The sequence below is a fragment of the Mastomys coucha genome, unplaced genomic scaffold (assembly GCF_008632895.1).
Source record: "Mastomys coucha isolate ucsf_1 unplaced genomic scaffold, UCSF_Mcou_1 pScaffold5, whole genome shotgun sequence".
NCBI lineage: Eukaryota > Metazoa > Chordata > Mammalia > Rodentia > Muridae > Mastomys > Mastomys coucha.
In genome coordinates this window covers 113,582,702-113,593,845 of record NW_022196911.1, presented here as the reverse complement: position 1 = coordinate 113,593,845, position 11,144 = coordinate 113,582,702, and the positions used below count along the sequence as shown (strand labels likewise).

Here is an 11,144-nt window from a genome sequence, read left to right as displayed (position 1 = left end):
AAAAAAAAAAAAAAAAAGACCGACCAGCCCCAGCCTGATCCGCTCTGTGAAACGTAGACGGAACAAGTGCATCTCTCTGGCCCCTCCCCAGCAGCACCCCACTCCCTCATGCACACGCACAGCACCTACACACACCCACAAACCCAAGGCCACTGCAAGCCATGCGCCACCCTGCAGAGCACTGCTAGAGTTTGCACTGCCATACTTCTAAAAGGCAAGTGTGACCTACTGCTTCCAAACACTCTGCTGAGAGCTGAGGACCCTGGGTACTGCTGGGAGGACTGAGGACCCTGGGTACTGCTGGGAGGACTGAGGACCCTGGGTGCTGGGAGGACTGAGGACCCTGGGTGCTGGGAGGACTGAGGACCCTGGGTGCTGCTGGGAGGACTGAGGACCCTGGGTGCTGCTGGGAGGACTAAGGACCCTGTGTGGTAAGGACTGAGGACCCTGGGTGCTGCTGGGATGACTGAGGACCCTGTGTGGTAAGGACTGAGGACCCTGGGTGCTAAGGGCACAGAGCCACCCTCCTGCAGAAGCAAAGACAGGACTCAGCAGAGGGGAAGAATCTTCCTGTCTCCCCTCCCCCAAGTTCACAGACAGAAAAATTTTGCTCTGAAAAATATCAAAAGATTTGAAGAGGAGGAAAGAGAAAGCAATGTTTAATGATGGCGGTGTTGTCGGGAGTCGAGAGGAGCCCTGGCAGCCCCTCCTGGGCCTCGAGCGCTTGCTCGGGAGCAGGCTGGCTCTGCCCCAGCACTGGGTGCTCCTGTAGGCTGCCAAGTCCTTAGAGGAAAGGGGCCTCAAGAGCTGTCCTGGATCCACAGGCCACCTCCACTAACGGAGCCGAGAGGACCGACTGCAGCTTAAGGGCTGCCTGCCACAGCTTCAGTCCGTGGAGGAGGACGTGGCGAGTCTCTGCAGGGTGTCACACAAGTCACTCACTAGTGGACAAGGTGGAGTTTGTTGGAAACATTTTTTGCATCGACATCTGAGACCAGTCAGTCTCTTACTGTAGATAAACTACTTTCTTTCGAGAGCCCTTGTGCTCTGGTTTGATTTTGTGCACGCTGTATACAAAATCTATGGCTATTGAGTTAGAGTTAGGGGTAGAGTTAAAACTACTTGTCAGGATGGTCTGGGGACCAGGTGACTAGTGACCAGCTGCTATCTAGAGGGAGGAGTCTGCACATCCAGGGGTGGGCGGAGTCTGCACATCCGGGGGTGGGCGGAGCACAGCAGCCGAGGCGCCCGCCCTCTGCGCAGGCGCAGGCTTCGCAGCACTACCTGGAAATCATGGAGCTGGAGTGCGACTGGCTGGAAGAGGTGGTGGCGGCACTGAGCTGCGAGAAGCCGCTGTGGCTGGACTCTAGGCTGGTCATGGAGCCTCTGCAGACGGAACCAACAAAGAACCAGGAGTGAGGAGCTGCCCTGAGCCTTCCCGGAGCATCTCTATCTGCTTCTCCCCCTTTGGCCCTTGTAAAGTAGGGACAGGACATGAATATCACTGGAGGAATCCATTTCCCATGGTTTGCCCCCAGGTGACACTGAACTTAGGAAACGCACTTAGCAGGTGCTAGACCCTCTTTCCTACAGCCCTGCGGGAGAGCTGCAGACAGTGAACAAGTAGCCTCCGCTGCCAGAGGCTCCCTCTCAGGCGCGAACCTGAAATCCTCGGAGCCGATCACTTCTGTGTAGTACATCACTTTGCACTTGTGGGAGGAGACCTGCAGGGAGGCCAGCACGTCGTCCACTCGGGGAAGGTTGGTGGCAGCGCACGCTGGCATGGTGTGGAATTTCCACTGTAGGATATAGAAGCCTGGCCACCTGGTCACATGGGACCCCTGCAACAGTGAACAGCAGCAACTCAGGGAATTCTGCCAAGGGGAGGGGTGTCCTGAGAGCTTGCCATGAGAAAACAGCCTAATGATGCCCTTCCACCCACTGAGGCAGCCTGTGCTATCTGTCTCCACCCACTGAGGCAGCCTGTGCTATCTGTCTCCACCCACTGAAGCATCCTGTGCTATATCGTCTGTCAGGTGTTGGGAAGGCCACATGCACCCTGTCTACTTCGGTCAGCAACCTGCAGCCTTCAGGCTGAAGGTGCCTGGCCAGGTGATAGCTGTCAGGAAGGCCAGTCTCTCTGCCACTCTCCTGTCACCTTCCTAGCACACTTGGGCACAATCTATTCCAATGGATTAAAGGCCCAGAGACAGCCAGCTTTAAGAGGGAAGACCCCCTTGATACTGCATCAGGCTGGATGCTGACAGCTGGCTTCAGAAAACCTTGGCTGGAGGAGAGCAGGCTGCCACTGTGCGGTCAGAGGAATTACAGGAGGAAAGAAAGTGGGCATTCAGTGCCAGAAGTGCTGCTGGAGCCAGAACACAGGGTAAGAGCTGCAGGCCAACAGGATAGAGCTGTCATGGTTTTAGCAAGAGCAGACAGTGCCCTCTGCACTTTTCCCTCTTGCTTCTGTCTGTGTAACTTTCCTCTGGAGATAAAGCCATGCCTAGTCACATCTCAGTCACCTGAAACCCAGATGTGTGCCTACAAAGCGTTTCTTCCCTGTCACCTGGATGCACTTGGGTGCATGTGCACTTCTGGGGAAACCCACACTTTACTACAGTTCATCACTCTGGTCCTCTGTGCCCTTGGGCATCCTTAGTCTCTCTGGCGCTAGGCAGGCCACCTGTGCCACAGGGGCTGTAGGGCAGATGCCGGCTTCTCAGGACAGAGTGTGCAGCCAGCTAGAGTGCAGGCTTACCTGCACACTCTCTCCTTCTTTGCAGATTAGAGGCGACTCCACCATGCTGTAGTCCCGGCCCAGCTGCCAGACTTTGTCTATGAGCTGCACGTTGTTCCCTCCTGGAGAGGTGATGCTGTGGGCCCCCAGGGAGTCCTTTTTCGGGGGCTGGGGAGACCTCTTGGAGTGATAAATATTAAAGACGATGTCCCCTTTGCACACATCAAAATCCCAGGTGATCACCGAGGAGGCGTCCACAATCTGAATGAGAATCTGGACAAAGAGATCCTGTCAGCCGGCAACCCGCAGCACGAGGTCTGGCCGCAGCTGGGGCAGGAATGGGCCCTGAGACTCAGATGCGTGAGCTGGCCGAGAACAGGACAGATCAAATGGGCAGTTCTCTTTGCCATAGGTCACTCAACTCTAGATGCCTACCTGCCAATTTATCCACCACTCTGTCAAACAGTTCCTGCAAGGTATCACCCATGAGCCAAACCACCAGCAACCTGACAGCTTTACTTCCCAACACGTAAGAAAAGCGCACAAAGCATGGGCATGCGACTCAGCCACCACCTCAGACTGGGGGCACTGAGGCGGCACAAACGGAAGGACGGGGTAGAGCGCAGAGTGCAGTGCTGGCTGCTGCACAAGGTACTGTGGGGAACGGATGCACACAAGTGGGTAGAGAGATCAGCTGTGTCCTGGGATGACTGTCAGGGATGCAGAATGTCAAACCCAAACCTGGAATTTATTCTGCATCAACCTGAAGTGTCTGAGAGGGAAGGAGCAGGTCTGTGAGGAGGGTGTGAGGAGGGTGTGAGGATGCACAGCAGGAGTGGCTATGCAGTCCACTACCTTGTCTCCCCAGACCTTTCCATGACCTCTGAAGGGCATAACAGCAGATCCATGAGCCACAATGGCCCCTCTCAAAGCAGGAGGTGGCCCTAAAGGATGTAGCAAGTTCTCTTCGTCGGAGCAGCTCCCTTCAGGCAGGCGAGGCCAGGACCTTGGCCCCTGTGCTGACAGAGCATCTGGGGCTCTGCCATCAGCCTTGAGCAGCACTGCCTCTGTGTGCTTTACTAACACCCCAAGGCAGAATGATGCCTTTACTGTTTCAATAGTGACAGGTACTTTGTGACTCACAGGAAACACGACAAGCCCCTGAGCTTTGCAACAAGATAAATCTGACAGCTGCCTAATAAATAGTGAACCAGGGCCCTTCTGCCCCAGCCTACATAAAGGCCCCCTACATAAGGAGTGAATGTAAGTGATTCTTGGGACAGTTAAAGGTCCAAGGTGCCCTGGACTGGACTGGCCAGTGAGGGAGGCAGGCACACAGGACCTGTGCCTGCTTGTTCTCAGCACAGCCCCAGGCTCACTCTTCAGTCACCTCTATGTACCTGAAGCTCTTGGGGAAGGCACACCAGTTATGGGAATTGCCAGGTGGCTGAACGCGGGTGGCCACTGCAGAAAGTCAAGGAGCCCGAGGCACACTGATGGATGGGCCTGGTCTGTCTAAAGCACCGCCTGACACCAGGAACACTGAGCAACATTCCTGCCCTAGAGAGAGGCTGAGCCAGCATTGTCACGCTGCATGGACAGGCTAGAGGGACATGTCAAACAGCACCACTGTAGCTTGTGCATCTGCCACCACACCTATGTCGGCAGAAGGGAAACAAGGGCTCATCTCTCCTCATTCCACCACACTGACAAATGGCAGCAAGACAGAAACACAAATGACCCGTGAGCAAAATGTGTTCCATAAAACCATCCAACTAAATGCAGCAAGTGGAAAGAACCCTCCCAGGCGAGCCGCGCTCTGCATCAGGTCAAGCAGCTCCGTGGAACAGCGTCACCGGGCTAATCTGCTTTTAAACTGCTCTGGTCAAACACGAGTGTCCTTCCAAGGCAACCCTACCCTTCCGTGTTGTCACTGACTGACTCACTCACATCAGTGCCAACTAAACCTAAAGAACAAGACCAGAAAAAGAAGCCAAGGACCCTGAGGGAAGCCCTGCCTGCCAGGTGGTGGGTGAAGGTGTCTCTCCTGAGGAAGAGGCCGAAAGGTAGGCAGGCACCTCATGTGGGGCTCCTTTGAACACGCTGGCAGACTGGTAGATGGTCTCTGTCCAGAGCTTCAGGTCTTCATTTTCCAGCTCCTCTGCAGTCCTGTACAAGGACTTGGGGACCAGTCCACCCTCTGGCACGTCACACTAGAAAGGCAAACACAGCCGTGAGAGCTGAGCGGAGGCCAGGCTGCCACTCACCCCACACCACCTCCTGGAGTGGATGAGAAGACAGAACACTGGCAACACCATCAAACAGTCTGTAGTACTTAGCAAAATATTTGTAAAGCCCACTTAGACACATGTGTTTTCACTTTGAATAAATGAGAACAAGCTGAAGCTGGCTTACCACAGGATTCACACTAATATTCATGAGGTACGAGCTCAATTACTAAGATGATCCACAAGAAAATTAATAGAACTCACACTGCACTGCAGGACGGTCAGTCCATCATCTTTACTCCTGAGCCACAGACTCTACCCTCTCTGTGGCCGTGCTCAGCAGCACAGCGCTGCCCAACACACAAGGCTCTCGGCTTCATCCTCCCCACCACAGATAGAAGGGAAAATGATAACCAAGATAAAATAAATCAAACTTCCTGTGTAACCCAGGCCTAGCAATTAATCAAAGTTAACAAGGGACTATTTCTTTTGAATTTACTTGAAAAAGCTATGTTGAGTTGGAATTTATTCTTACTACAAATTTTCTTTCTTTTTTTTTTTTAGATTTATTATTATTCGTAAGTACACTGTAGCTGTCTTCAGACACACCAGAAGAAGGCATCAGATCTCATTCTGGGTGGTTGTGAGCCACCATGTGGTTGCTGGGATTTGAACTCAGGACCTTCAGAAGAGCAGTCAATGCTCTTACCCGCTGAGCCATCTCACCAGCCCCACTACAAATTTTCTAATTGACCTTAAAACAAACTCATGTTCAGGTGCATAAAATCTAAGTACTCTCTAGATTGCCAACCTAGAAGCCACTTCAAAGAAAGGGAGGTTACAGCAGCATGCCCTTTAGTCACCGAAGTCACAAACACTGGCATGGCACGGCTTGCCAGTGAAGCCTCCAGTCAGCACTCAGGGTGCTGAGACCGAAGTGCTGTGAGTTCAGGACCAGCCTGGCTCTATATTGAGACTGTCTCATGGAAGACAGACCAACAGCAGCCTGGCCCTCTGTCCACAGGGACGTGCAGAGTTTATAAATGGCCACTCCAACAGCCAGGCTGCGAAGCCACTGTGGAGAACTTAGAAGGCCCCATGTGGACTCTGGGCACATGAGAACACTGGCAGACACTGTGGAGAACTTAGAAGGCCCCATGTGGACTCTGAGCACATGAGAACACTGGCATGAGTGAGAGTTGGGAGTCCTTCCTCCCTTCAGTTCTTGCCCTAACTGCCTGGGATGCTAGCTTTCCCGTGAGAGCAGGCAAGGTGCCATAGCCCACCTGCTCTCTAACCTTGCTCCTCATCACTTGCTCTCTGGACTGCAATGGCATCTTCAGTCTCCCTCCTGGAAATGATGCTCACCTCTTCAGTTTCCTGAATTCCTCCAGCCGTTTGGAAAAAACTCACACTGAGAGCTCATGTGCTGATCCCAGGGCACACACCTCAGACCAACATCATCATCAAGTGTCACTAGAGAGCCTGCTAAGGACCCTGACTCCCTACTGCTTACATTCCTACTGTGTGCTGTGGAGCCAGTCACATAGCTCTGTGGGCTCCTGTCAAGCTGCTCGGCATGAGCCTGCATGCCTTCGCATCAGACTCCTGCACCACAGTACAGGTCTGCAAGCAGAGCGCTCTGTCTATTTATCTATCACCTCATTTCTTAAAACCCCAAACCTACAAACAGAGCAGCAGCACTTCTGCTTTCCGACGGTGAATATCCCATCTGTTTACTTAAGTCTAGGAGAAGTCGCCTTGGGTACAATGCAACGGCTTGCAGGTGTCGCTAAGATGAGGTGTGGGTCACAGTACTGGGAGCCCCAGTGTTTGATCCCTAGCACCTCTGTAAATGCTGAGTGGGCGGAGGAGCTTATCTGTAATTCTACTTCATGAGACTTGGAGGGAAGGATCCTGGAGCAAATTGGCTATATGGACTCACCTCATTAGTGAGTCCTGGGTTCAAATAACAAGGTGGAGAGCAACCGAGTCAATCTTGGGCCTATACACTTACACACACGCATGCATGCATACATGTATGCACACACTCATGTGCACAGACACACACAGATACTCATACCACATGTGTGTATACTTACAAGTGCACATGCGAGCACACGCGCACACACACACACACACACACACACACCACAGAACCATGTAAAAAGCTGTAGTTCTGAAACATATAGCTCCTGATGCAGTTGAGATGTGAGTCACAAAATGCTGTGTGACTGTAGAAAGCTGTGCTGCAGGACCCCAAGTGCTGATGCAAATGTACGGATCGGCAGCGAAGCCCCAGGCTCAGGCTCTGTCAGCCACGGCCCAAGACAACAAAATAAAGGCAGCAGCGCCGAAAGGCCAGCAAACCTTCAGTGCAGCCCGTGCTGCGGTGCACTGTGTGCCTTCCTGCCCATACCTACCATGCACTCCCCGCTCAGGAAATCGGGAATAACCTCTTTATCGATGTAATCCAGCAGGCCCCCAGGCCCCTGGTAGTCATTTCCTGCATAAATGAGGAATTTCCTTCTGGTATTGTCATCAATAAACGGACTAACCTGCAAGTGAGCAGACACATCAGTCATTTCATCGGCTGAGCTGTGAGCTTCAGAGACTAAGCCTGAGTGTGACACCATGCGTGGGTGAGGTGACAGGTGGCAGCTCTCATATACTCTGTGAGTCTACTGTCCGAGCACTGAGCCCTCAGGAAAACCCTGCTCCATTTCCCACTTTGTATCTACGTGTCTATTTGGTTTCTCCTGACCAGCTGAGACTTCAGTGGGAGACAGGAACCGAGCATGCCCTGCTGGCTACAGAACAACATGTAAACCCACCAGTGTCCAGAGGACAGGGAAGACCCTGGGGGCTCGGAGGATGAGGAGGCGGCCCAGCGTCTCCGGGTAGTTGGCCTCCACCACCTCGATGATACGCAGCAAGGCTTTGACCCCCGGTCTCCACAAATGGCGCATGTTTAGTCCTTCAAGGTCCACCAAGCAGGTCCATGAGCTACAGGTTATATGAAGACATGTTTTATTAATGCGTTTAATTTTCTTTTGATATAAAAGTCATTTACAGTCATTCCCAAATATATCAATTTAAAAAAAATTAAAGTGCTATAAACCCTTATTTGTAGCTATGTGTATGAAACACAGAAGCTCAACAGAATAGGAATAACACCTGAACTACAAGATGAAGTCCAGCAGACTACAAACTGCTGAAGTCCCAGTGCTCAGGGAGCAGAGGCAGGAGGGTCAGGAGTTCAAGGACAGCCTGGGCTAATGAGACCCTACCTCTGAAACTCCAACTGAACAACTAAAGAGCCTCCACAGACCTGCTCAGTGCTGGGCAGGCTGATGCCACCTCCCCGGCCTGTAGCCAAAGCAGACAGTAGGCATTTGATACAGAGAGTGAGAAGCAGTAACTGCAATATGCACAGGTCTAGTGCTGCCTCAGGAACCAACAGGACAGGCAGCTGTGAGCAGGGGCCCTGCACACCCTGGCCCGGCAGAACCGACGCCCTTCAACCCAAGCTGTGACCCACTTTCTTTGACACGGGGTGTCTTGTGATTTCAGGCTGGCCTTGAATTGTATGTAGTGAAAATGACCTTGAGCTTTTAATCCTCCTGTCTCTGTCTTTCAAGTGTGGAATTACAGGCGTGAGCCATCATGCCTGGCTCTTCTTTTCTAAGAGGTTTTCTCTGGCCATTTCACAACGGCATTCCACAATTAGAATCTGGTTCATGAAAAAGAACTGGGGGTTGGGGGGATGAAAAAAAAACCCCTACAGGAATTCACTTGCAGTCTGGCCCTAAGCCCATGCAGACTGTAGGTACATCGGGGTGACGCATACAAAGCTTGGCATGGACCTTATCACTTGCTTTTCCCCCTTCTAGAATGTGTGGTAAACAGTAACTATCAGATTGTGCTGCCAAAGAGCAATGAAACACAGTTAATTTAGTTCCTGTTTTTCTATGCTGAAGAGACAAGGTCACCCACCTGATTGGCCGGCCAAAGACTTTGGTGTTTTCCTCGCATCGTCTGAGGCCTTCTTCGTTTATGGAAAGAACCTGTAAGCAAAGGCGGTGATGGCAAGGCTCAGGCCCAGAAGGCACAGGTAATATCAGACTGCCATCAGACAGAGCTGATTAAGGCAAGGTGATAGGTGCACCTCAGGTGGGACCTCAGGCACTCTCCTCACACCCCACATGGCAACAACAAGCATTTCACTTGCAGAGAATAAACAGGAGCATCAATGGCAGAGAAAGCAGATGGCCCTAAGGAAGTGGTAGCCCAAGTCACCCGAGCACTGATATGGGGGTGTTTGCAGAGCAGGCTCGCGTGGGATAGTAGGAGAGGGGAGGGAGGGAGGGGAGAGAGCGAGCGAGAGAGAGAGAGCGAGAGAGAGAGAGAGAGAGAAAGCTAGTGAGAGCGAGAGAGAGAAAGCTACTGAGAGAGAGAGAGAGCCAGTGAGAGAGAGCCAGTGAGAGAGTGCTAGTGAGAGCGAGAGAGAAAAAGTGAGAGAGAGACAGAGAGAGACAGAGAGAGACTGAATATGTGCGCTTGTGTGTGTGTGTGTGTGTGTGTGTGTGTGTGTGTGTGTGTGTGTGTGTGTGTGTATGTGTGGCTGGGGCCCAGGTACCTACAAGAATACACAGCAAAACAAGAGCTATGAATAATGAGGAGATGGAATTTGCCTTTCCAATTGTTTTCAAACTAAAAGAACAGATTCTTCTCTGAGCCAGGAGAGCAGTTGACTTCGGGAGAGATGGGTGGGTTGGAATCAGACAGCTCAGCAGGACACTGCCAGGCCATCAGCCTGCTAATGTGGAAGGGTAAGCAGAAAGAGATCTGGTAAGAGGTGTGACATAGGTGACCGCTCTGAGTCAGAGGTGGCAGGAACTATCTCCTGAGGCTTGCACTGTGTCCTCCTCAGAAGCCTTTATGTGGAGCACATCTCCCCAAGTGTGGAGCACTGCATACTTGACCAAGTAGCCCGCTGTGGAGGCCAGCAGCCAGCCTTGCACTTACATATCGCAGTAGGGCTTCCTCTCCGAGAGCTCGCACCAAGCCTTTGGTGTCCATCTGGCCCAGCCTGAGCACGTACAGCGGCCGTCCATCTGCAAGTGAAGGCAGGGAGAAAGCTGTAGTGAGTGAGTGGCGCCCTCACAGGAGCTAAGGAGCAGCTCTGTGCAGAAGGCCCTCGACTGTGACACCTTGGGTCTGGATGTTCCCCTGTGCTCGAGCTGCACATAAGGCTCTGGCCTACTCTGAGGAAGATTAGCTTCTGTGTCAGGCTAGTATGGTAGGGCAAGACCTAAACAGATACAAAAGGTTTAAAACTCAGCTGACAGCAAACCACAGGCTCCAGGCTCGAGCTGCTGCTGGGCCAGGCCAAGGGGGATTGAACTGGGGTGCAACCTGTCTGGCTCCCCAGCCTGTTTGAACATGGGTGCTTCTAAGCTCAATGTTCACTACAGGGGACATCATTTCTATGAATACACAGTTTTGGTTTTTTAATTCTAACAATTTTCCCATAAATTATTTAAAAATTACTGTCAAGACTTTTAAAAATCCCTAAGGATGTACATGTGGGAACCCTGAAGTCTCACAGCCAGAGCTGCCACCTGACTCACTGTAGAGCCTGTGATGACCCACCAGAGTAGAGACGCTCTTGGCCCAGAGCACACCCTGCAGAAGTGGCCCTGGACCCTGGCCATGCTGGAGCGGGTGGCACTGAGGTCAGCCTCCTCAACACACCGATCTGCTGTGCCTGGGACTCACATCTGTCTCCTGCAGCCCAGGACCTCACTGTGGAGTTCTGGCTGGCTTAGAACAGATGAGGTCAATCTTGACCTTACAGAAGTCCCCTCCCTCTGCTGCTCAAGGGGTGGGACTAGAAACATTCACCACCACACCTGGCTCTTCTGACATTCAGTAAAACCCATCTGTAGATCTTCTGGTTGATACAGTCTCACCCATAATTCTAGCTGCCCTAGAACTCGCTGTATTGTCCAGAATGTCTTCAAGATCCACCTGTTTCCTAAATGCTGGATTAGGGAGTGAGCCGCCACAGCTGTTCTATCAATATCTTACTACAGCAACTTTCTAACTTCTCTTTCTTTCTTTCTTTTTTTTTTTTTAAAGATTTATTTCTTGTTATATGTAAGTACACTGTA

The 11,144-nt window shown here is 52.0% G+C and overlaps 1 protein-coding gene across 2 annotated transcripts in view; it reads right to left on the bottom strand.

Moving 5' to 3' along the window:
• Sec14l1 (SEC14 like lipid binding 1) overlaps positions 1–11,144 on the bottom strand; it is a 47,126-nt gene that overhangs the window by 1,199 nt on the left and 34,783 nt on the right. The window contains exons 9-17 of one of the 2 annotated variants that reach the window (XM_031351209.1): positions 9,997–10,085; positions 8,965–9,035; positions 7,803–7,974; positions 7,392–7,526; positions 4,819–4,953; positions 2,762–3,013; positions 1,663–1,841; positions 1,285–1,386; positions 631–941 (exon numbers count right to left, since the gene is read on the bottom strand). In XM_031351209.1, coding sequence (XP_031207069.1) covers positions 935–941; positions 1,285–1,386; positions 1,663–1,841; positions 2,762–3,013; positions 4,819–4,953; positions 7,392–7,526; positions 7,803–7,974; positions 8,965–9,035; positions 9,997–10,085 — 1,142 coding nt within the window. In that variant the 3' untranslated portion in view covers positions 631–934. Of the gene's footprint in view, positions 1–630; positions 942–1,284; positions 1,387–1,662; positions 1,842–2,761; positions 3,014–4,818; positions 4,954–7,391; positions 7,527–7,802; positions 7,975–8,964; positions 9,036–9,996; positions 10,086–11,144 lie in introns of those variants that run through there. The other variant, XM_031351208.1, reaches the window with a different exon arrangement.